The sequence below is a fragment of the Palaemon carinicauda genome, chromosome 25 (assembly GCF_036898095.1).
Source record: "Palaemon carinicauda isolate YSFRI2023 chromosome 25, ASM3689809v2, whole genome shotgun sequence".
NCBI lineage: Eukaryota > Metazoa > Arthropoda > Malacostraca > Decapoda > Palaemonidae > Palaemon > Palaemon carinicauda.
Window position 1 is genome coordinate 95,787,473 of NC_090749.1, and position 25,588 is coordinate 95,813,060.

Here is a 25,588-nt window from a genome sequence, read left to right on the forward strand (position 1 = left end):
AATAGTAAAACAAATAAAACCTCACTACAACTTCAGCTATGCAAAGGGGGTTATCTTTGATGATGATATGTATGAGTTGGATGAGAGAGAGATTTTGTGTCCAGATATTATTTGGAAGGTATTTAAAGTGCCCTGTTCATCAATGATTATTTTAACGTTTGCGAATTCTTATTTGCTTCCAGACATTGTTTTTGACAGTGAAATTGTTAAAGTTCGTCCATATAGACCGAGAGTGCTTCAGTACTTTGATTGTTTTGGTTCTGGGCCCTCCTCTAGTATTTGTACTAGGAATAAGATCTGTGGATCTTGTGCCCAACCTAAACATGGGGAATGTTCAACACCTGTAATGTGTGTGAACTGCAAGAGTGACCATCAAGCCTCTGATAAAGAATGCCCTGTATTAATAAAGAAAGAGCAAGAGGCATTAATGAAATCTTTTTCAGAACACATCTCTGTCGAACATGTAAAAAGGTTATTAGTGAGATCTTATTCAGATGCAATAAAGAGTTATGGGGCCGCCTCCAGTGGGGCTCCTTGGGGCCCCCTGCCCCCTCTGTTGGGTCTCCTCCTGCCACCTCTGGCGAGGTTTCCCGGCCTCCCTGGTGGAGCTCTTCTGGCCCCTCTGTTGGGGCTCTTGCCTATTTTGGTGGGACTCCTCTTGCCCCCACAGATGGGCATCCTTCGACTCTTTCTGGTGGGGATCATCCATCCCTCTCTGGTGGGACTCACAAAACTTCTTCCAGTGGTGCTGTCATAGCCCCTCCAATTATGACCGGATTGATTAAAGCTTTTGAAGAATTCTTACTGCCAGATATTGAGGATTCTTCATACCAAATTTTAACATCACCTGCCATAACAGTTCACTGATCCAATGAGGGCGAGGAAATAGAGGCCAAATCTGTTGGACAAAAGAGACCCCTTCCTCCCCCTTCACCTCCACCTCCAGATTCTCAGAGTCATAATAGAATTACTAAAAATAAAACTGAAAGAGCAACTGAAGGCCCAGCACCTAAAAAATCGTCTGCACTATCCAGATCTATAAATACTGAGAGTGTAGCTGGCAAGATCTCTCTCTCCAGGTCTCAGATTCCTAAATTTCTGGGTCGATCTGTGGCGCTGGGTGAAAACAGTCCTTCTTATATATCTTTTCTGATAAAACCTTCCAATTATACCAGAGAAAGAAAAAAGCATGGAATGCTGAGGTTACTACCCTCGCGCGAGCACCTTTTGGGTGTCGTGTATAAAGCAAAGGCGCGTGAAAACCACTATTCACAGGTTGTCTTCCATTTAGTTAATTCCTTCGTCAAAGGGATGGGCTGATACAAAGGTCCTAGCCAACCACCACCGCCACGACGCGAGCGCCATCTGAACAACATCCTTCTTTTTGGAATACAAAGTGTTGAATTGTTTTGTTGTGCTCTCGGTCTTTTTTATCTAACGTGGATTTATTTTGTCATGTCCGAAGCTCCATCTTCACACATTCCAATGTTAAGTACCATAGTTTGTTTTGACAGTATTTTATTGTACCGGGCTTTTGTTTTATATCCAGTATAGTCTGTTTTATTATTCCCGTCTGGCCTTTCATGGCGGCCATTGTTTGTTCACTTGTTTGGGAATTCATCTTTGTCTGCCCGTTTAGTACTCTGTCACTTAGGTTCTTGGTTAAGTCCCTGGCCTTATGCCTTTAGAACCGTTATTATTTTTATTTTTATTTTTTTTTTGTGTATTTATGCTCATGGTACTTTTTGCTAGTAAGTCCAGCCTACGAACGAGATAGCGATTTAGCTTTGTTTTTGTTTAGTACCCGCCCCTCCGAGGCGTTCGTCACTCGACTGTGCTATTTATTTTAAGTTTTAGCAGATGCTATTCTTCGATCGTAGTGTTATATGGATGTACATTTTTATTTTATACGTTTATAATAGTGTTGTGTGATTTTTAGTCCTGTTTTTGTGTCCAAGAGAGCGAGAGATTGGGGTCCCCGTTTTCTGTTCGCAGTCACGAGTTACCCCTTTCTCTCGTTTTCTTTCTTAGCTCTGGTGGTTGAGCGGAGTTCCCGTTTTCCGTTTTGTGCGTTCAACGGGTTCTCCCTCCCTCACCTCTCCCCCTCGGGGTGGATGATAACTTACGAGTTATTTATTTTTCGTGACTTTTCAATTGTTAGCGTTATTTTGGTCCGTGTTTCGTCCTCTCCCCGTTACGGCTCGGGAGTAGTTTATGAACGTTTTCCACTCCGCCTTGAGTTCTACTCCGGCTTGAGGGATTCTCAATGACTTTCGTTCTATTGTTATATTTATATATTGTTTACTGCATGGGACGGGCTTCATATTGTTTAGATACGACCCTCCGGTGGCCCTTACTGCGGTCTCAGGACACGGCCATATCCACAATAGCCATTGTTATTACAATTGTGTTTTTATTCACAATAATTATTCAGGACCTTTCTTCTCCCTCCGGCCTCACCGGAGTTTGTAAATACGCTTTGCTATGATCTAAGCCTTAGCCTTTACCTGCGGCTTGGCTTTTATATCTTCACAATTGAATTATTAGCCACAATTGAATTATTCAGGGTATCTCATTATCCTCCGGCGTCACCGGAGGTCGCCCATACACTTCACACTTATATTTGCCTTGCCTTTGGCTAAGACGGCATTATTCAGGACATCTCATTACGCTCCGGCTTCACCGGAGGTCGCCCATACACTTAACACTTATATTTGCCTTGCCTTTAGCTAAGGCTGGTGTTTATATTTATTTTAAGGGCATGTCACTGCTTCCCCGACCCTCGCAGGTCGGCAGATTGCTTTAAGTTATTTATCCTTATGTCATTAACAGACATTAGGTAAATTACAAATATACAAACATTTGGATATTATAGTGCCAACAATGGTTTTGGGCGAATAGCGATTTAAACGTTTGCGATTTAGTCTGTTAGTTTGTACTCGCCCCAGGAAGGCTCGACTTAGACTATATCCTTATTTATTGGTTAAGTTGTCGTTATTCTTCGTTCTTGGTTGTTACAATGACTAAAAATGAAAAAGATAAAGGAAAGAAATAAAAATAAAATAAAAGCAATCAGTTTTTTACTTTCCTTATATTATTGTGTGATGTTAGCTTTTATTATGTAACCTTGAGAGTGAGAGCATAGGGTGATCGTTTATTAGCTCGAGTAAGGGAGGTGATTTTCCCGTTCTCCGTTTTTATACGTTCACGAGTTATTCAGGCCTCCTCTTATTATCAGAGTTGATGATAGTATGTTTAATGTTATACACGTTTTATTGATGTGGTTACTGTTAATATAGCTAACACTACTAGTAGGAGTGTTGGTGTATGAGTCATTAATTGGGTTCGATTTATACCGACACCCTTAGCTCCGCCTTGAGTTATGCTTAGCTCCGCCTTGAGTTATACGCCGCTATAATGGATACTCATTGGGTGAGAACTAGTCAGATATTTGGAGTGCAACGGTGAAATCCGGCACTCGGACTCCGGCTGAGGCCTTTTGCACACGAACCTTTGTCATATTTGATCTCAATTACACCTTTCCGGCCCCGTTTTTCATCGAATCTCCGGCTTCGCTGGAGATAACTCAAACATTCATTGAGGTTAATGTTATCGTACTGGTGACGGTCACGATCTCACGGGGACTGGCCTTTGCTACCGGATCTCCCATACAAACAGAGATCAAGCAGACGTCCAGAACCGGAGTTAACAATGTGATACCGATGAGGATTTCACAGTTTCATTATTACGGTCCCTTTTTCATCGAATCTCCGGCTTCGCTGGAGATAACACAGACATTCAGTTTTAGAGAATGTTATCGTACCGATGAGGATCACGTTTTCACGGTGCCGGACCTTTGTCACTGGTTCTCCGGTACAAACAGAGATCAATCAGACGATCAGAATCAGGTATGAACCCTTTTTCATGAATAATCACAATATCGTCATTACGATCCCTTTCATCGAATCTCCGGCTTAACCGGATATCGTACAGGCGATCAGCATTGAGGTTAATATTAGATATCCTCTGGTTCACGTTGTCACTATGACGGACCTTTGTTTGTACCGGGGATGGTTACCGGAGCTCCGGTACAGTCGGAGATCACTCAGACCACGGGTGGCCAATCTTTTGTTTTACCTGTAAAGGGAAGGATTTAACAAAAAAAAAAAAAAAAAAAAAAAAAAAAAAAAAAAAAAAAAAAAAAAAATTATGAACGTAACTATGCCTATATTTATGCATGTATTTAATTCTAACAATGTATAAATATGGATAAATATCCATACAACATCGTGTTCGAATAGAATTAAATTAATTATGCCTATATTTATGCATATTCAATCCTAACTATGTCTAAATATGGCTAAATATCCATACAACATAGTGTTCAAATAGAAATACATTAATTATGCCTATATTTATGCATAGTCAATTCTAACTATGTCTAGATATGGATAAATATCCATACAACATAGTGTTCATATAGAAATAAATTTCCACCCAGTGGCGAATACGCCAACAGTGTCACATTTCATGAATACAAGTGTCGCACTATACCCCAGAAGATAATACATTAAATGACTGGTCTTTAAAATTGCTTTTTAAGAGTTATACTGCTGATCCCAGCCTGTGAATAGGATCGCTAACCAAAGTTCAAGGAACATCCAGACTTATGTCCCCTTTGTGTTACAGAAGGTTCGCCTGCATGGTTCCCATCAGGATGATGATGATTCTCTCTGGCCCGCAAGAGAGGCTCTCCGCCCTTGGGTATCGAAGTTGGGAAGGAATGCTCCATCTAGTGGTCCCTATCTCCTCGGAGTGTCCTCTCTAAGGTTGGACAACGACCCCATGGACGGGCAGGTAGGTGGGGATGAGTTTTGAGCCTTCAGCTTTGCAATTACCTACGTCACCGACCTAGGACCATTAAAGGATCCTGATGTTCATGTTACCCTGCATAAACTGTGACGGCTAAAAGCAACACATTCTAGGGAAAACCAAGGGGCTATGACGCAGCTCTAAGGTATGGTGGTGAGTCAGGGCCGTTCAGGAACTCGGATATAGGTGGTACCATAAATCTGGAGGGCATAGACGTCCTCCCTCTGGGGGACCTAGATTTTACTCCCAGTTACTAGAATTCCCATTCAACGGATTCGTTCGATTGAAAGAGATTGCCCTGGTTAGCTTAGACAAGGTACCGAAGGTAACGGTATTATTTCCTAAAGGGCAGGCCCGATCTGTCTGGACCAGGATGTTGTCAGCCTGGGGGGTACGATAATTCCAGGCTCTGCCCTTCCAGTTCGACCTACACGTTTGTTGGTCTGATCGGGTCAGTTGTGGGAAGTACGTTCTGTCTGAGACCTCTATCAGACAGGAATCGATAATCGGTTTCCCACTCGTCATCACAGCCTTCCTCTGGTTTGACGCTTTTGTATCTGACTCCCCATCATCAGGTGGTCTACCTCACTGATTCCCCAGGTACACAGCCCAACTCCGTTGGGATGTTTTGCCTGCATACAGCCCTAGATCCGAACCCTCAGGCTCCTTTCATGGACACCAGAGAGGAAGCTACAGGAGTAGAAGACAGTCTCGCCATCAAGGCGGACCTAGGAAAAAGGGGGCTCGGAGAAGGGAAGGACCTAGATTCACTCCCTCTCAACGCGGTGGTCCCGGTGGAGGGAAGACTTTACCACTTTCGTGATCATTGGACTCGGTCTGTGGGATCATAGCATAGTCTCTAACGGTTTGAGATGAAAATGGCCTCAAGGTCCTCCTCCTCCGCCAGTGACCTTCTCCCAGAAATCCACTCCCGTCCTGAAAGAGTACACCACAGGGTTACTCAAGAAAAAGCAATCAAACGACTATCTCTCAGGTACGGACCTTACTTCCCCGTGGGACCGTCGCCACCTCTGTCGATCTTACCGACCGCTATTAGCTTGCGCCTATAGCTCGAAACTTCTCTTCTTATCTGGGTTTCCACCTAAGCAGGAAAGCCTTTGTGTTCAAGACATGCCCTTCGGCCTCAACATTGATCCCAGGATATTCACGAAACTGGGAGAGGCAGTGTTAGAACAACTCAGGAACCAAGAGATACAGATCATTGCTTATCTGGCCGGTTGGCTCATTTGGGCCCGGCCGGCCATAGAAGGCAACAGAGCTACGAAGGAATTACTTCGATTGCTCGACAACCTGTGATGTCGGGTCAATCTCCATAAGTCTCGCCTGCGACCATCAGGCCACTTAGAATGGTTAGCCATTCAGTGGGACCTTTCGAAGCACACGTTGTCTCTCCCTTCCAAAAGTAAGAGGAATAGGTTCCAAGATCAAGAATTTCTCAAGCACAAACAGGTGTCCAAAGAGCCTAGAAAGTATCCTCGGCCTTTTCCAATTCACTTCAGTAACAGATCTCCTAATAAAAGCCAAACTCAAGACATCAATCGATTTTGGAGAAAGAGAGCTACAGTACCTATAAGAAGACAAGGTCTCGAAGATCCCCTCTGTCTGGAAAATGAGACTACGCCCATGGTCCGAACCGAAGAACCTCTCCAAAGCGGTTCCTGTACAATTCCCACCTCCACAAGTGACATTCCATTCAGCCGTGTCTCTAAGTGGATGGGGGGATTTCTCCGAACATCAGATGTTTCAGGTTCTTGGTCACTAGCCATGAAACAGTCCCATATCAATGTTCTCGAAGCCATGGCAGTGTTCTTGACCCTGAAGAGAGAGACTCCTCCGAGGTCGACCCACATCAGAGTAGTGTCAGACAGCACAGACGAGGTACACCACGGAAACAGGGGAGGATCCAAGTCACCCAACCTGAATCAGATCCTGGTCACTTTCTTCGCCTGGGCAACAGAAAAGAACTGGTTCCTGTCAGCACTTCACCTAGCGGGAGGCCAGGTTGTGAGAACGGGCTCACTATCCAGGACGAGTCCCCTGGAGTCAGAATTTCATTCCGGTGGATACTCAGGCTCGTTCCAGGCATCCAGGTAGATTTATTCACATCTCAGATCAATCACAAACTTCCTTGTTATGTGACCCCAATCCTGGACCCTCGGGCTCATGCCATGGACGCATTACCCCGGGATTGGAACCATTAGAGGAAGATTTCCCTATCTCTCCCAGTGAATCTTCTAAAAACTTTTACACCGACTGCGCTCCTTCCGGGGCGCAGTGGCTTTAGTACCACCTCACTGCCCAAGAACAGTTGGTTTCCTCTCCTCCTCGAGTGGAAACTCCGTCCCATCTGGATCCCGTTCCTCAAACTGACCCGAGTATTCCAAACTCACTGTGTCAGATTACTCAAGGATGGCCAAAACCCTAACTTTGTGGACTACAGGAAGTTGGCAGCTCGTAGAGACGCGAACATTGAACCGGAAAACGATTTCTTCATCGAATCAGACAAAAGGGACTCGACAATTCGCCAATATGATTCGGCCGTTAACCCCCAAAATAGGTGGTCCCCTTGGAAAGTTATTCCTCTTCTCCAAGATACTTCTCTATGTCCGGTCACCACTCTCAGGGCCTTTTTAGCCACGACTGCTACCCGATCGTCTGGCCCCTTGTTTATCAGAGAACAAGGAGGTACCATTCCCATACGTGGTATTAGGCTATAGATCCTATACTTCATTTAACAAGCCAATCTGGGATCATTGCCCCCAGAAGATGGACTTAGATGACCTTATAAAGTTCACGGGTTGGGAATCTCCTATGGTCTTCAAACGCCACTATCTAATGAACTTACAGGCTCTTAAATACCCAACAGTTGCAGCTGGGAGCCTTATCTCTCCCCAGTGATCTTTTGTTCTTCCTTTCATCCATCTCTTTTCTTCTCCCTCCTACCCGCCACTCGCACCACGACGCCGCTTCCTTGGTGGTTCGTTAGCCCCAAGTTTATTACATATTAGGTTATGTTTGTAATTATTATTGATTACCGTTGTTATAGGGTTGGGATATTCTTAGCCATGTCAGTTTTGTAGCATGTTTCCTCTGATACTCGGAGGCTTCTCTGTTATCATGTTTGTTTACCTTAATTATTTATGATTTTCTTTACATGGTGTTGTTTCTCTCCCCTCATTAAATTAGTTGTTATTGTTGGGCTTGGAAGGCATTCTCTGGTACATTTTCACCCAGCGCCACAGATCGACCCAGAAAAGGGATTTTGACGAAGGAAAAATCTATTTCTGGGGAGAGACCTGTGGCGCCCGGTGAAACCCTTCCCCCTTTATTTTACACGATCCCACCCTTTCCTTTCCAAGCCGTCATGACCATTACAGAAGGATGTTGTTCAGATGGCGCTCGCGTCGTGGCGGTGGTGGTTGGCTAGGACCTTTGTATCGGCCCATCCCTTTGACGAAGGAATTAACTAAATGGAAGACAACCTGTGAATAGTGGTTTTCACGCGCCTTTGCTTTATACACGACACCCAAAAGGTGCTCGCGCGAGGGTAGTAACCTCAGCATTCCATGCTTTTTTCTTTCTCTGGTATAATTGGAAGGTTTTATCAGAAAAGATATATAAGAAGGACTCTTTTCACCGGGCGCCACAGGTCTCTCCCCAGAAATAGATTTTTCCTTCGTCAAAATCCCTTTATTAGATCATAAAAAGCCCCTAAAAAAGTTGAAATAATGGGTCTCATGCAATGGAACATTCGTGGATTTGATTCAAACAGAGAGCAAGTTTGGGTTCTGTTTGAAGAACATGATATATCTGCTATATGTATGCAGGAGACTAAATTGGGAGATCATACTCCTAATTTAGGTTATAATTTCTCTTTTTATAGGTCTCCATCCCTAATAGGCACTCGTGCTCAGGGAGCCACAGGTATCATAATCCGCAAGTCTGTTAATCACAGAGTTTTCCATTCTGAATTCTGTATTGCAGGCTTGTGCAATCCAAGTTTTTACTGACATGGTAATCCTCGTCAGCTAGAACTTAATGATTTATAATCCTTAATAAACTAGCTTCCTCAACCCTTTATATTGATGGGGGATTTTAATGCCAAACACACCCTATGGGGAGAACAATGCTGTGATCGATGGAGGTTGATAGTGGATTAACTGCTTGACGTGAATGACATCACTTTAATGAATGATTGTTCCCCTACAAGACATGATGTTTATCATAGTTCCGATTCAGTCATAGACCTTGCTATTTGTTCTTCATCTTCGAGGTTAGACTATCAATGGGCAGTAGACCAGAATGATCATGGCAGTGATCATTCGCCCATTCACCTGAAGTGTGTAAAAAATATACCATATCCATATTTACCCAAATGGAAGGTTGGGGAAGCTCACTGAGGATTATTTAATAAATCCTCTAATTTTTATTGCAAGATAAATGAATTCCATAGTTCAATTCATGCATACGAGTATTTAGTGAGCATATTGTTGTTTGGTGTCATGCTGTCCATACCCAAAACATCGGGTAAACCTTAACGTCCTGTAGTTCCCTGGTGGAACGATGCGTGTGGTTTGACGTGGAAGATAGCTAAAACTTGCCACAAGAGATATCGTAGATACTCTTGCTTATTCAATAAAGTAACATACAGAAGAGCTCTTGCTAATCAAAAGAAAACTTTTAAGCAAGCAAGGAGGGGAATCATTTATTAAATACATAAGCAAATTGAAATATAATTCCCCTATTTCATTAGTCTGGAATAACATCTGAAACTTGCAAGGGAAATTCTGTCCATCTCCCTTGCCCATATTAAGAAATGGTGGCCTCTTAATATCTGATGCTGGAGAAGTAGCTGAATCCTTTGGTAGGCATTTTTCTACTATATCTAGTCCCTTACGCTACCCTCCTGCATTCAGAGATATTAGGAATAGTACCGTGTTTATTCCTCCTATTAGTACAAATTCAGAATCTTATAATCTTCCTTTCACCATAGAAGAATTGGATAATGCAATTTCATTGTCTTCCCAACATCTCCTGGGGAAGATGATACTTTATATTCCATGATTTTTAATCTACCGAAAAGTACAAAGAAATTTCTTTTAGATATTTGAAATAGTTTTTGGACTTTCGGAACTTCTCCTAAGTCTTGGAAAATACCGATCATAGTTCCTATTATAAAACCATTAAAGGATTCCTACCTCCCTAGAAATTATAGACCAATTTGCTTTAACTAGTGATTTATGAGAGAATTGTAAATGCTCGACTAGTGTGGTAATTGGAATTTAAGAATCTTTTATCTAACCTACAGTTTGGTTTTAGGAAAAATGGAAGTACCAATGACCCTTTGATGTTCTTCCCTCAAGAGGTTCAGAATGCTTTTGCCATGCAAAATCAGACCATTGCAGTGTTCTTTGACCTAGAAAAGGCCTACGTTACTACTTGACGAGGCGGTATCATTAAGCAACTAGTTGATTGGGTTTTGTAGGTTATATGTTTTATTGTATTGAAGATTTTTTGTCAGATAGGTACCTAAAAGTGAGAGTTGGCCCTCTTATTTCATCAGCTTACCTTTAAGGAGAAGGATTGCCTCGGGAGCGTTCTTAGCCCAACTCTTTTCCATGTCACTATTAACTGTCTACTTGAACAAGTTCCTGTTGGGGTGCATGGTATGGCTTTTGCTGATGACTTGGCAGTAATGTGTAGCAAGTCATCAGCTGTTGAAGCATGTCGTAAAATTCAGACTGCTATTAATGCTGCTACAGCTTGGGCCAGTGGTAGAGGGTTAAGATTTTCTCCAGAAAAAAACAAAGCCATACGTTTTTGTCGGCTAAGAAGAGTGGAAGAGATTCCTACATTGTTTCTGAACCATTTCATTTTACCATTCGAAGATATTATTAATTACCTGGGTGTTTTGTTCGATAAGAAATTAACTTATTCTCTTAGCACAATAACGAGGTGGTATGTACAGTGGAACCTCTACATCTGAACGTATCTACATCCGAATTTTCCAACATCCGAAGTAAAATTCGAGCAAATTTTTGACTCTACACCCGAATTTTATTTCGACACACGAAGTAGCAATTTTCGTCGTACCGGTTGTATCCGAATTTTTCGACACGCGAAGTACAATTCGAACACGTTCCGACTCTACACCCGAATGTTTTTTTCGACACCCGAAGTAAACAATACTCGTACGCATAGTCGGTGCTCATAGCGCCTGAAGTGTTTTTTATTTCCGCCGATAGAAGGCAGCACATCGACCTCGGAGGGACGCTCAATTAGCGCGGCTTGGGTCAGTCCTCTGTTCTCGTCGGCTTCTTGCGGTTGTGCTCTGTGCGTTCTGATATTAACTGTGATTTAATCGTGATTTTTTACGTGCATCCATTAACGATAATTTACGTAAATCATGGGTCCAAAAAGGCTTAGTTTTGCCAGTGGTAGTGGTAGTGGTGAGAAAAGGAAGAAGGAAATGCTTTCTATAGAAATTAAGCAGGAAATTATTGAAAAACATGAGTGTGGCATCCGCGTGAGTGAACTTGCTAAACAGTATGGCCGTAATATGTCGACGATCTCGACAATCCTTAAACAGAAGGAAGCTATTAAAGCAGTGAAACCTTCTAAGGGGATCACTATAATTTCCAAACGCCGTACCCCTATCATAGAAGAGATGGAACGACTTCTACTAGTGTGGATTAAGGATAGAGAGATCATTGGCGACACCATCACCGAAACCGTTATCTGCGAGAAGGCGCACGCCATCTTTACGGACTTGAAGGAGGAGAGCTCTGGGGGTGATGCTGGGGAGAGTTCAACCGAGCCTTCCTCAGATGATTTCAAGGCATCTCGTGGCTGGTTCGAGAAATTTAAGAAACGGTCCGGGATTCATTCAGTTGTTCGCCACGGAGAGGCTGCTAGTGCGGACACAAAGGCTGCAGCTGACTTTGTTAAGAAATTCGAAAATATCGTAAAGGAAGAAGGCTACGTAGAGCAGCAGGTGTTCAATTGTGATGAAACCGGGCTGTGTTGGAAGAAGATGCCGAGTCGAACCTACATCACTGCTGAAGAGAAGAAATTGCCTGGGCATAAGCCAGTGAAGGATCGGTTGACTCTTGCTCTATGTGCCAACGCTAGCGGGGACTTTAAAGTCAAGCCCTTGCTTGTTTACCATTCGGAGAACCCTAGGGCCTTTAAAGCACACAACGTCGATAAGGATCAGCTTCATGTTTTCTGGCGATCCAACTCGAAGGCCTGGGTCACTAGGCAATTCTTTGTGCAATGGGTAAACCAAGTTTTCGGTCCTTCTGTGAAGAAGTATCTTCATGAGCATAAATTGCCTTTAAAGTGCCTGCTATGCCTTGACAATGCACCCGCTCACCCCCCCGGACTTGAAGATGATATCTTCGATGAATTCAAGTTCATAAAGGTGCTGTATCTTCCACCAAATACCACCTCTATCCTCCAGCCCATGGACCAGCAAGTCATCTCTAATTTTAAGAAGCTGTACACCAAGCACTTATTCAAGCAGTGCTTTAATGTCACGCAAAGCACCAACTTAACTTTGCGTGAATTTTGGAGGGGCCACTTCAATATCGTGCACTGCTTAAAGATCATTGATCAGGCTTGGGTGGGATTAACTCGACGGACCCTCAATTCTGCATGGAAGAAACTGTGGCCTGATGCAGTTTCTCCCCGAGATTTCGAGGGTTTTGACCCCGAACCTGATCCCGTGGTCGGTGCAGCGGAAGCCGTAGAGGAAATAGTCTCCCTTGGCAAGTCCATGGGTCTGGAGGTCAACGCAGATGACGTTACGGAACCCGTCGCCGAACATCACGACGAACTGACGACGGATGAGCTCAAGGAACTCCATGCTATGTCGGAGCACATGAGTGATGACGAGGAAGAGAGCGAGGAGGTAGAACATGTGTTAGGTTCAGCGCAAATAAAAGAGGTGTTAGGAAAATATCAAGACGTGGTCGACTTCATCGACAAATACCATCCAAAGAAATTGCAGGTTTGTCGTGTAGTTTCTCAATTCGATGATGTTTGCCTAACGCACTTTCGAAACATTCTGAAAAGCCGTACGAAGCAATTATCTATCGATGCTTTCTTTAAAAAAACTGCGAAGCGAACTCGCGATGAAGAGGATGTAAGTGAACCGAAGAAAACGGCAAAGAGTGAAGAGGAAGAAAGTGAAACACAGAAAACGGAAAAGAGTGAAGCAAAAGAAATTCAGTCAATTTTAAATGTAAGTGATAGTGATTAAAATTACGTAATCATCAAAAAGAAAAAAAGAAAATGTAAAAAAAAAATATAAAATATAAAAAAAAAAAAAAAATAAGCTAAGTTATGTTAAAGTTCACTTAGTGTAAGTTAGAATAAGTTACGGTAGTGTTACGTTTATCGTAGTTAACCTCTCTACCTCCTCGCCGTCCGTCCGTCTCCTCTCTCCTCTCTGCGTAGCGAAGACCAACAACACCTGCGCTGGAGTTTCTAGGTAAAGTGACGCTAAAAACCCGTTTCTTATTTATCATTTTTTGCTAATTATTCTTATTTACATGTCTATTCTTCTTATTTACATGTCTATTATCTAATTTAGTGTTCATTATTCTCATGGGAAAATTATGTGGAGTGGTTTATTAAGAAGTTATCATAGGTTTTTGGGCTCAACCACGGATTAATCCTATTTCAATGTATTCTTATGGGAAAATTCGTTTCGACATCCGAAGTTGGTTCTGGAACGGATTAAATTCGTATGTAGAGGTTCCACTGTAACGTGAAACCGATTTAACATCCTTAAAGTTGTGTCTGGTTTCAACTGGGGAGCTGATAGGACTTGTCTGTTGAGGATATACCAGGCACTGTGCCTGAGTAAAATAGATTATGTTTGTCAGATATATGGATCTGCATGCAAAACCACTTTGTCAAAACTTGATGTGGTTTATAACATGGCTTTGAGAATTTGCACAGGTGCGTATAGGACATAACTTGCAGATAGCTTATACTTGGATTCAGGGATTCCTCCCCTTTTTATTCGTCGGGAAGAGTTGGGTTTGAGGTACAGTATATGTCTTGTATTCTTACCTCGAAGCTCAACCCAAATTTTAAGTTTGATAAACAACCTGTTGATAGAGCACCGACTAGAACTAGGTTGCTCAAACCATTAGAGGTTAGACTACAATCCTCAACTATTGAGGTGGGATTACTTCCCCCTGTATTGGCTGAAATTAGGCCCTCAAAGTATCCGCCTTGGAATAGGCCTAAGATGGAGATTTGTCCAGTTATGGATAGTAAAAAGAACAGCTCAGATGAGCAGTTAAGGGCTAGTTTTCAATCTCATACTTCTGAGCATGATACTACTTATCATATTTATATCGATGGTTCCAAGAGCTCTGATGGTGTGGGTTGCCCCGTAGTGACAACTGATAATGTAATTAAAAAAAAAGGCTTCCGTCAAATTCTTCTATTTTTACGCCAGAACTGTTGGCAGTTTTGACCGCTCTTAAATTAATTTTTTACAGTAATTTTCATAATACAATTTTTACCATTTTTACTGACTCTTGAGTGTTTTAGTAGCATTAAGAGGCCTAGTCTCTTGCCATCATTTGGGGCCAGAGATTCAGGATTGGTTTTATATTTTACCAAATAGAAAGAATTTTATGATCAAGTTTTGGTACGTTCCCTCTCATGTTGGAATTGTAGGATATGAGCGAGCGTCCCCGTTTCCAATTTTAAAAGTATTATTAGGTTTTATTGCAGCGACAACTGGTCTAATTTGAATAGTAATTTTAAATTAAAGTCAATTAGCCCTTCTGTCCAACCATGGTTGCATTTCCAGGTGGACAGTAGGTCTAGGTAGTGTTTTAACACGGTTACGTATAGAGTACACAAATTATGCTCATAGGTATCTGATGACAGGTGAGCCGGATAGGCATGCTCCTCGCTGCTCTGCCTGCCAATTGGATGTAACCATTGAGCATATTTTGGTGTCCTGTCTGTTTTTAGATGTCAACGTACAAATAATCTTTTAGTCGATACGTCCCTTAGGGAAATTTTAGGTGAGAGTGCTCCGGTGGAGCAAGTTGTACAGTTTTTAAAAGATATTGATATTTTTTTATGAGTTATAGTTTTATTGTGGTTTTAAATTTTAATATTTTATAGATTTTATTTGATTTTATTATATTTTATTATATTTTACTTTAATTTATATATTAATACTTTATATTAATATATATACGCGCTGAATGGCCTTGCGGCTCTGCCGCTTGGCTTCGAGCCAAAAACTTCATAAATCAATCAATCAATCGTGTGACTATTGTAAAAAGTGTCGTATCTGCGGAAATATTTCACCGATAACAGGAAAGGTACACTAAATCCATTCAAGTTGCACTTTATAAAACACAATTAAATACAAACAAGAGTGTAGTTGGTAATGTGCGGACCTTAGAGTGTGTTAGCTTCTGTAGAATGTCTGTGTTGTTCAATATACAAAGCAAATAAGATAAAAGTACAATTGTCTTTGAGTGCCACTTAAAGCATTATGGATGCACTTGAATTTTTACATTGAAAGAAAAATCCTAAGTGTGAGTAAATTTGATGGGACTGAATATTATTGGCCAGGGTGTGATGAAATGATGATTTTGAATCCCTTGATCCTCACTGCCAAGGTTGGCTGCTGTTAACTGTTTTGTTTGGATATTTAATGTAGCGGTGATGTTGCTGGGTGAGATCATTGGACCACCCAGGCAACAGCAACGTACACTTTGTTGCATTCATGAAGGTATTATAATATGTAGACTTTTGTAGAATGGCTTTTGTAAAGTTAACTTTAGTATTTGATATTTTGCCGTTCCTTTTGATTGTAGCATTGAGGAATCCTCTGTAGCAGCTGTGATGAAATATCACTTAAAAAATGATGGTTCACAAGAAAAATTTGAGCAACTAAGTAACTTGTCAAATTACAATTGAATTTAGCCAAAACGTATGGAGATATATACAGTATGTCTCTCTTTCTGGTTTTGAAGACCTGTATTTTCTCATTACTGTATTATAAAAAAATTCTCTTATTTTAGATAACTTTTTTTTCTTTTTGCAAACAGTAAGCATTTCTTTCCCCTGCATAACCTGTCCTCTTCTCAGCCACCAATATAGAATTTATGTTTAATAATTTTAATGTCATTTTCCTCTCCTAATGTTCAAATAACTTGAAATATAGTAAAGAAACCTCCTACCTTGAAAGCATGCTGCTGCTATTTATATAGGACTCCTCGCATGCCAGTAATAAGTGAGATGGTATACCTCAAGAATAGTATTAAGCATCTACAGTAATACCTTGAGATACAAGTGTCCCAACATACGAGAAATTTGAGATACGAGGAAAATTTCGAGCAAATTTTTGTCCTGAGATACGAGAAAAATTTGAAATACGAGGAGGTTCCCTATGTGGCCGCCAGGTGGCCAAGTGTGCAAGAGGCTTCTCACCAGGACAGCATCGTTCGGTCTTTCCCGTCAGATATCCGTCGCGTAAAGTTATCTCTGAGCATGAGCCGTAGTATTTGCTTTTTTTACGTGTTTTTTGTGTTAATTATTGCAGAATTAAGTGAATAAGCAATGGGTCCAAAGCGAGTGCAAACAAGGGTAGTGAAAAGAAAAAGCGTATGCTGATCATGGAGATAAAGCATGAAATAATAAAAAAACATGAGAGTGGTGTAAGAGTGACTGAGCTGGCTCGCCAATATGAGAGGAGTGCATCAACAATATGTACCATCATCAAGCAGAAGGATGCTATAAAGAGCACCAAGCCTTCCAAAGAAGTAACTATCCTTTCCAAGCTCCAGTGATATCCATGACGAGATGGAGAGGCTTCTTTTAATATGGATAAAGGAGAAACGGTTGTCGGGAGATAGCGTGACTGAGACTATCATATGTGAAAAGGCCAACAGAATCTACAATAACTTGAAAGGGAAGGAGGCAGTCGAGAGAGGGGAGACTTTGACGCCAGCGAAAGCCTTCAAAGCCAGTTGTGGCTGGAGGGGACTTTGACGTCACCGGAAGCCTTCAAAGCCAGTCACGCCTGGTTAGATAACTTTAAAAAAAGGACTGGGATACACTCGGTTGTGAGGCATGGGGAAGCAGCAAGTTTCGACTCGAAATCCACGGCGGACTTCGTCACAACCTTTGCCTCGGTTATCGCACAACATGGCTACATCCCCCAACAAGTCTTCAACTGCGATGAAACTGGCCTTCTCTGGAAGAAGATGCCCAGGAGGACATTCATCACAGCAGAGGAAAAGAGACAACTGGGCCATAAACCCATGAAGGACTGGTTAACTCTAGCCTTGTGTGCCAATGCCAGTGGTGACTGTAAGGTCAAGCCGCTGCTAGTGCACCACTCGTAAAACCCACGTAGAAAGAAAAACTGCAAGTGATGTGGCGCGCTAATGCTAAGGCTTGGGTTACGTGGCATATTTTCACAAGTGGGTTAATCTGGCCGAGAAAAACCTGCCAATGAAATGTCTCCTGGTCCTCGACAATGTCTCTGGTCCCTCTCCTGGTCTCGAAGAGGACATTCTTGATGAGTACAGATTCATCAAGGTCCTTTTTCTCCCGCCCAACACCACACTACTCCTCCAGCCCATGGACCAATAAGTAATTTCCAACTTTAAAAAACTGTACACAAAACATTTGTTTAAGAAGTGCTTCGATATCACAGACAACACTAGTCTCACCCTTCGTGAATTTTGGAAGGGACATTTAAACGTTGTCCATTGCTTAAAAATTTTTGATGATGCATGGCAGGGTGTCACAAGAACAACTCTTAATTCAGCATGGAAGAAATTGTGGCTAGCTTCCGTCGCTGAGAGGGACCTTGAAGGGTTCAATACGACAGACCCTGATGACCCCGAACCTATTGTGGTGGATGAAATCGTGTCTCTTGGAAAGTCCATAGGGCTGGAGGTAGATGAGGCAGACGTAAACGACTTTGTTGAGGAGCATCAGGAAGAGCTCACGATACAGGAATTGATCAAGCGCCAGGAGATGCAACATTTGGAGGTGTTGCAGGAGCTCAGTAGCGAGGAGGTGGTGGAAGATGAGGGCCGTCTTTCGGCGATGGAAATCAAAGACATGTTAGCGAAGTGGCAGGAGTTTTCTAATTTTATGGAAAAGAGGGACCCGGACAAGTTAGCGTGTGGTTGTGCGTTAGCCTTTTGTGACGACATTTGCGTACGTCATTTTTGCAACATTTTGAAGGGAAGACAAAAGCAAACATCCCTAGATAGGTTCCTTTTATAAAGGCCGGAAAAAGTGAAGGTGAAAGCGAGTCAAAAAGAGCCAAGCCGGAAGAAGAAGAAAAGTAAAAAACGGAAAATGAAAACAAAATTAGAATTAAGTTTCGTGTAACGTAAGATTAATATTTATTTTCTAAGTGTGTGTACAGTAAGCTAATTTCATTTAAGTTAAATTTAAAGTTGCTAATTTCATTTAAGTTAAATTTAAAGTTGCTAATTTCATTTAAGTTAAATTCAAAGTTCAAGTTATGTTACATAGTGTTACAAAAGTGTTGCGTACCGAACGTGTTGCCGTCAAGTCTCTCCTCCCCGTTCTCTCTCCCTCCTCCTCCTCTGCACACACCGCTGTTAGCCGCTACCATCTGTCTCGAAGGTAAGAACTATGTAATAAAGTTACATTTTATTTAGGATCATAACCAGTACATAGGTATTTGTTATTTTGTGAGTGTAGAATGTGAATGAGAACAATTAAAAACATGTTTTTCCACTGTAATATACTGTTTTTAGGTGTTTTTTCATATGTTGGGAACAGATTAATTTTTTTTTTATTTTATATTAGAAAAATTGATCTGAGATACGAGCAAATTGACACACGAGCTTGGTCCCAGAACACATTAAGCTCGTATCTTCAAGGTATTACTGTACAGTTCTAGCTGGGTCCCCTTGCCCTGTGTAAAATCAAGGGGTGGTGCCCAGTTCATCCTTGATTGTTTACTTTGTGGCCAGATCTTTGAGTATTCCACCGTATTCTATTGTGTAGTGAACGTTGGAGTGTGGTTGGCATTCAGACACTAGGCAGTCAGTGTGCTACATCTAGCCACAGTCTGCCAAACACTATAATGGGAGGTCTTAAACTTCACCTACGATGCATAAGATGCAGGGTGATTTTTTGAGGCAAAATTTTGGAAAAAGTGCATCCCATATGCTGTTAAATACGGTAACTGTAAATGAATTACAAAAATTGTTATAAAAATAATTTATTCAATTATTAAATACATGTCAAAAACAAGACATCTCAAATTAACAATTACTGGTTAAAAATACAGAACATTATAGCATACAATTTAGTTACATAAAAATAAGCAGATAAAAATAAAAAAAATATTCAAAGATAATTTCAAATTTTACATACAGAACATTCCCTTTTCCTTATAGACCAACTGACAAAAATATTAATTTAGGAAGAACTTCAAAGTAAGGTAATATTTTGTACTTAGGAAGTCTGAACTTTCCCTCAGAATTCAAATTGAAAAGGAACCTTTCTATCAGCAAGGACACCATCAAGTAAGAAAACTAGTCTGCCAACGGAGCACCAGTGATGTAGAAGGGGCTTCCTTAGGTTCTTGTTGTCGGCCACACACACACACAAGTGGGATAGGACACCAACATGTTGCCCTACAGGTACAAGTACATTTCATAAAGGCAGGTAGCACGGAAACTGTAACATAAACATAATAAGGCTACCAGGTGGGTAGGCAGGGCCTACCCATCAGCTACTACCACTACAACTAGGACCTGAAGCCATAATTGTATCAAAGGTCAAAAGTTTGGTTGACATGTAGGAGCAAATAATAATAAAAGTTAAAATACAAAACAATGAAAGCATAATACATCAATTGAGTGAAATTTCACATAGTAACAAGATCATTAAAGAAAGATACACCACAGTAATCATGTCCCTCCTCCAATATGTAAAGCAGAAGATATCAGCAGACTAATTTATACAAAACAATTTTGTTTTCCGGTGTCCAAGTATTTCCTTTAATCATTTAATTTCCATAAATACTGTTCGGGTTTCTATCTGTCAAATGTTCTTAAGCAACAAAGGATGTGAATAAGAAGTGAGTCAGAGAAACAGTCCAAGTAGGAGGTGCATAACTAACTAACAAGAGATGACCCATCAGAGTGCAACAGCTCAAGCAGTTGAACTCCACCAAGGAAATGCAGAGGAGCTCATTTAATCAGACATGTTTTTTTCTTGCTTAATAATCATTTGCAAAGGAACTGTCTCAAATCCATTTGAGAGAGTACAACTAGTTTAGTTAATATGGAAATTGAAATGCTTTGTAACAGCATTCACCACTTCCCAAAAGAATAAAACTTCCCTACTTCCTTATATATTTTCTTCAGGCCAAAACTTAATGCCTTGAGAGACAAAAATTTCCAGGTAAATGCCAGATCACAGTCACGGCACTATAATGGCTTCCACAGTGTGAGTTCTAGAATGCTTTGTGAGATGACTACTCTGAGAAAATGCTTTATCACAAACACTGCACTTGAATGGCTTCTCCCCCGTGTGAATTCTAAAATGTCTTGTGAGATGACTTTTCTCAGAAAATGCTTTGTCGCAGACACTGCACTGGAATGGCTTCTGCACACTGTGAATTGCAAAATGACTTGTGAGATGGCATTTCTGAGAAAATCCTTTGTCGCAGAGATTGCACTTATATGGCTTCTCCCCGGTGTGAGTTTTGTAATGTGCAGTGAGAACATTTTTCTGAGAAAATGCCTTGTCACAGAGATCGCACTTGAATGGCTTCTCCCCCGTGTGAATTCTATAATGTCTCGTGAGCACGCCTCTCTCAGAAAAGGCTTTGTCACAGAAATCGCACCTAAATGGCTTCTCTCCAGTGTGAGTTCTGTAATGTGCAGTCAGAACACTACTCTGAGAAAATGCTTTGTCACAGAGCTTGCATTTAAATGGTTTCTCCCCCGTGTGAATTCTATAATGTTCTGTGAGATGACTCCTCTCAGAAAATGCTTTATCACAGACATTGCACTTGAATGGCTTCTCCCCCGTGTGAATTCTATAATGGCTTGTGAGATTACTTCTATCAGAAAATGCTTTGTTACAGACATTGCACTTATATGGCTTCTTTCTAGGGCGAGTTTTATGACGTGCATTAAGATCAACTTCGTCATGAAATGTTTTGCCACATTTTTCAGTGTGAATTGGCATTTGAGTATTGGAGTTAACAACTCGACTAAACTGTTTTTCATAATTCCCTTTTTGCTCCTCTTTCTGAAAACATTCTTTCCCACTTCCTCTTCCGTTTCCTTCATCCTCTTTCCTACTGGATTTCAACTGTATATCACATTCCACTTTCACTTCTGTCTTTACTATCTCCTCCTCTTTATTGACTTCCCTTTTGCTAATTTGTAAATCGTCTTCAGTCACTGACACATCACAGTCAAATATTTCTGGCTCCTCTTTGATTTCTATTTCTGGCTCTGCTATGAATTCCATGGCTGGACTCATGATATGAGAGTCATCATTAAGGAGTCCATCACTCGCAAAAATATCATCCTTTTCAGACTTGACTGCAGTGTGTGGAAACGGATCTTCCATTTCAGTTTTTATTGGAAACTCTGATGATTCAGAGTTCCTCATCCCCTCCTTATCACAAGATGCCATCCTCTTCAATATTAGTGTACAAACAAAGATAACACTAAGCTTCCTATTTTTTACATCAGTCTTACAACATGAGCCAACATACGACCCTTCTGCCTTTTTTCCCCAGTCCTGAATCTCTTGCAGATATCTTCAGTAGTTTAAATAATCTTGCCACAAAAGGTGGATGATTATTTGCTTTGGGATGAAGAGTCTGAAATAATAGAGAACAACTATCAGTAGAGAACGGTATGATGAAAATGTTGGAATTTTCTTAAATAAAATGACAACTTTTTAAACTAAAATAAATTTTTTTAAAGTAATGTGTATTTTTCCTAGCCGTACAAACCCGAGTCCTTTCAATAGGGATATTACTTTGGCCCAAGCTGGAATCGTTCGTTGAAATGGATAAAGAGCAGTTATCAAACTTCAGAGGACATGGAGCAAGAAGTCTCAACCGCCTTCCAGTCGACTCATTACTACCTTTTGATACTTCAGCCCAGGACTTAGAAAGGTGGTTTGAGGAAGAAAGTTAGATTAAGGTACATTTATCTACCTTACCCCCTAGTACTTTGGACTTTCATCCTTGAAAGGGAGGTCTTTTAGGATTCGAATTTTTTGGCAGTGGACTACCAAGAACTCTCCTTAAAGGACTTATGTTCTTGCCTCGCAACCTGAGAAGTTTTAGGCAAGGCATGTGGTGTGGCTGCGGGTCGAAATATTACAGCTAAATAAAGGAGGGAGTATTGGCTCGCCTTCCTCCACTTTTCCACCACTGCCTCAATGTTCTCGAGTGGGAACAAGGACAGGGTCTCAAGAGAGACCTGCTATTGTAACCAATTGGTCCACTGGTTTGCATCCTAATATTTCAGTATTCCATCACCCTCGCACCAGTATGGACAATGTACTTGAACACCCCCCACTTTTCAGGCTCCAAGAGATCTTTGGTTTTGGCTAAGTAGCCAACGGTCCATGAACAATCGTCTTCTGCATGTTCAGGGCATCAGCCATAGAGAACATCACAGGCAATGCCACCAACTTCTCTAAGGCCTAGGAGGTTCTAAGCCAACATCACGAGATGCCAGAGTAGCAACCACAAGCTGTATTCGCCTCTGAAGACTAAGATCTTCTATGAGTTCAGAAGAGATCTTTTCAGAAGCCTTACCCGTTGCTTCCTGGGTCTTGATGAAGACTCTTATCAAGTCTTGCTTCTTGTGAGAAGCAACAATGGAAGGTGCGGTATGCACCGAACTCAATTGATGACAGCCTGATTGTTTTGACATAAGAGATCTCCTTTGGAGACCTCTATTACCTATGGGTCCCAAGATGAAAAGTGTCCCTGGAGGCAGTGTTACTTGCATATTAAGCTTGAGCTGCCTTAGATCTAATTTCATTGCAGCAGTACCCAATTCCCCTCATAAATGGTTCAACCGTGATGTCTTGGACTTGACAGTCTCTTTGTCAGGAAGAGTAGCTACTGTTTTTAACAAGTCTAAAAACGTAGATCACTTGCGTTAACATAGCATGGTGGCAGAAGTAGCCTCCAAAATCTCTTGCAACACGAGAGCCTCGCACGACAACTTGGGCGTGAGAGGAATGGTCTAGCATCACATGAGCGCGAACCTGTCTTGCATGCTTTTCTAGGTGAGCTGATTGGCAATCGCACTAGGCAAGTGAGCACAGGTAACTGTGTATGCTGGACACTCAAAAGTCTTGCAAAGTCGAAGTGGCAAACTGGTCTGTAGAAGGATTGGATGTGCGAACATCCACAAGCTCTGGAGAGCTCGGCTTCAAAGAGTTAGTGCTCTGGCAATGCGGCACATCGGCACTTCTGAGCTACCATGAGAGATGAATTCCCAGGTGCAGACATCAGCTAGCACTTATAGAGAGTCAGCCACTAAGCCCCGAAGAGTCAGCAAGCTCAGAAGGGAGACAGGTCCTTGGATGGGAGAGAACCTGCTGCTAAGGTGGAAGTTCCTGATGGCACAAGACCTAGCAGGAGGGGTCCCTTCTATCAGTTCTAGAAGGGGAAGTGCTGAAGCCAATCAGACCGGGAGCAGAAACTTTCTCCAGCTGTGCCCCTCCCAACCAATCACCTCTAAAAGGTTTTTTTGGGCTCAGGCCATGTCATCCTGATGGAAGGTTCCTTTAAGTAGCTTCCTAGGGTATATTTGACTACAGTGATATTCCCTTAGAATTTAACTTAAGGTCTCCAGAATTCTAACCCCTGGCGCAAATATCCTTTAAATTTCCTTTTAGGATATCGCATAATATTAGGGGACGTATTCTTGACACGCCACATAGCAATCTGCACCCCGCATAACGTTTACGCTTCGATGGGGAAAAGGGGCAAAATAAGAGGAGCCGTTAATAAGGTTCCCTCCCTCTGTTACTGTTTGAGTACTCAGATGGCATCATAATTGCCGCCAACTTTATTCCTTTTTCTGTAGCGATATCACTCGGTGATTTTCCCAGTGCTCTCTCATGATTTTGGATTTATTATGCAATCTTCAGCCTCTTCTGCCTCTGGAAAGTTGAGTATTTAATTCTTATGCTGTATAAATATAGCTCTCGCCGTAAAATAAAAAAATTGAATTGAATTAAACATATTTTTTGGCAGAGCTATTGCCTGGACCGGAGGCATCTTCAGCGCTGTCGTTCATAACGCATGAGTTATTTAGCCAGAACGACTTTCCCGGTATAATAGCTTAAATATTTATTTAGCTATTTAGTCTTCATTGCTAGGAATTATTTATATTATGCCGATAATATTCATTTAGTTCGGTGAATTAGGTAGCCGATCTTGTTTACGCTAGGCTTCCTAGCCTAGGCGTTTTAGTATACTCTCTTGCATGATATAATAAGTGTTCCTGGTGTTAATAAAATTTAAATGAAGATATTAGGCAATTTATACATAAAAGATATATTGATTGCATATAAAATTTTCCTCTTCCAAGATAGTATACGAGAGAGCTTTGATGAGTTAGGTAGTCAATCTCACTGTCACAAGGCTAGTAGCCTAGGGGCTTTAGTATACTTTCATAAAATCTCCCCGGTTACCCTCGTGTATAGGGTAATACCTCCTTCCCTCTGAGTGTAGCCTAAGGCTACAATCCTAGTTGGTCTTGCCTTGAGTTGTCATTCAGGCAAGACTAGGCTAGGGTTTTTCTGCCCCTTCCCCTAGCTACAGATGGTAAGCTTTGGGTTTAGGTCAGAACCTCAGAGTATATGTCATGTGCCGGCAGCTGGTCGACAGGGTGAATGTATTCCCTGTCAAGCTTTGGTTGTCAGCATAGGAGGCTTAGTCTCCCTAGACTGCACTTGAAGGGGTCATGTGATCCCCCTTCTCCCTGCGGTTTAGTCGACTAGTCCTGTGCTTGCTGACCCTAGGCTGCAGAATAGAGATTTTCTACTGCTTAGGATGGTGCCGGCACTGGAACTCTGTTTCTCTATGATCAAGGGTGGCGGCTAGATGATGCCGGCCCCCTTACTGTATTGGCAGACCCTAGGCTGGGGAATGAATTCTCTGTCCGCCTAGGATGGCGCCGATACTGAAACAGAGCTTCCTCAAGGTGTGGTAGGACCAGCATACTACCGGCTCCTCTCACACCTTATACAGGACCCTTTCCCCTCCCCATTCTGTCCTTTACTGATGGCCTAGCCATCACATCCCTTTGGCCGTCGTCCTGCAATCTCACCGCTTGCCGGCAGGTTGTAGGGCTGGCTTGGGCTTCTGCTTGTATGGCCTAGTCGTTCAGCTTCCCTATCAGACACAGTGCTCCGGGATAGCTGTGTCGGCAGGACCAGCTGCCGGCAGAAGATCCATTGACTTGGAGTGTTCGTCAGTCCTCCCTTGGGCTGCCATTCCCATCCTATGACCGGCAGGGACCGGCAACGGAGGTGGATGGGTGGAAGCTTGTTATCTTATATTCTCCCCTTCCATTAGAACATTCATTCCGGAGGAAGGAAGTGAGACAGTGCTCTTACATCACCCTTCACTCCTTGCTTTCTCTCTCTC

At 41.9% G+C, this 25,588-nt stretch overlaps 1 protein-coding gene and 1 long non-coding RNA gene across 2 annotated transcripts in view; one reads left to right on the plus strand and one right to left on the minus strand.

The window, feature by feature from the left end:
* Window positions 1-25,588, plus strand: part of LOC137618722 (uncharacterized) — an 85,626-nt gene that overhangs the window by 18,813 nt on the left and 41,225 nt on the right. The gene's annotated exons all lie outside the window — the stretch shown is intronic.
* LOC137618721 (zinc finger protein 677-like) overlaps window positions 19,218-25,588 on the minus strand; it is a 160,823-nt gene continuing 154,452 nt past the window's right edge. Inside the window, exon 3 of the mRNA XM_068348887.1 lies at window positions 19,218-21,784. Coding sequence (XP_068204988.1) covers window positions 20,365-21,594 — 1,230 coding nt within the window. The 5' untranslated portion in view covers window positions 21,595-21,784 and the 3' untranslated portion in view covers window positions 19,218-20,364. The remainder of the gene's footprint in view (window positions 21,785-25,588) is intronic.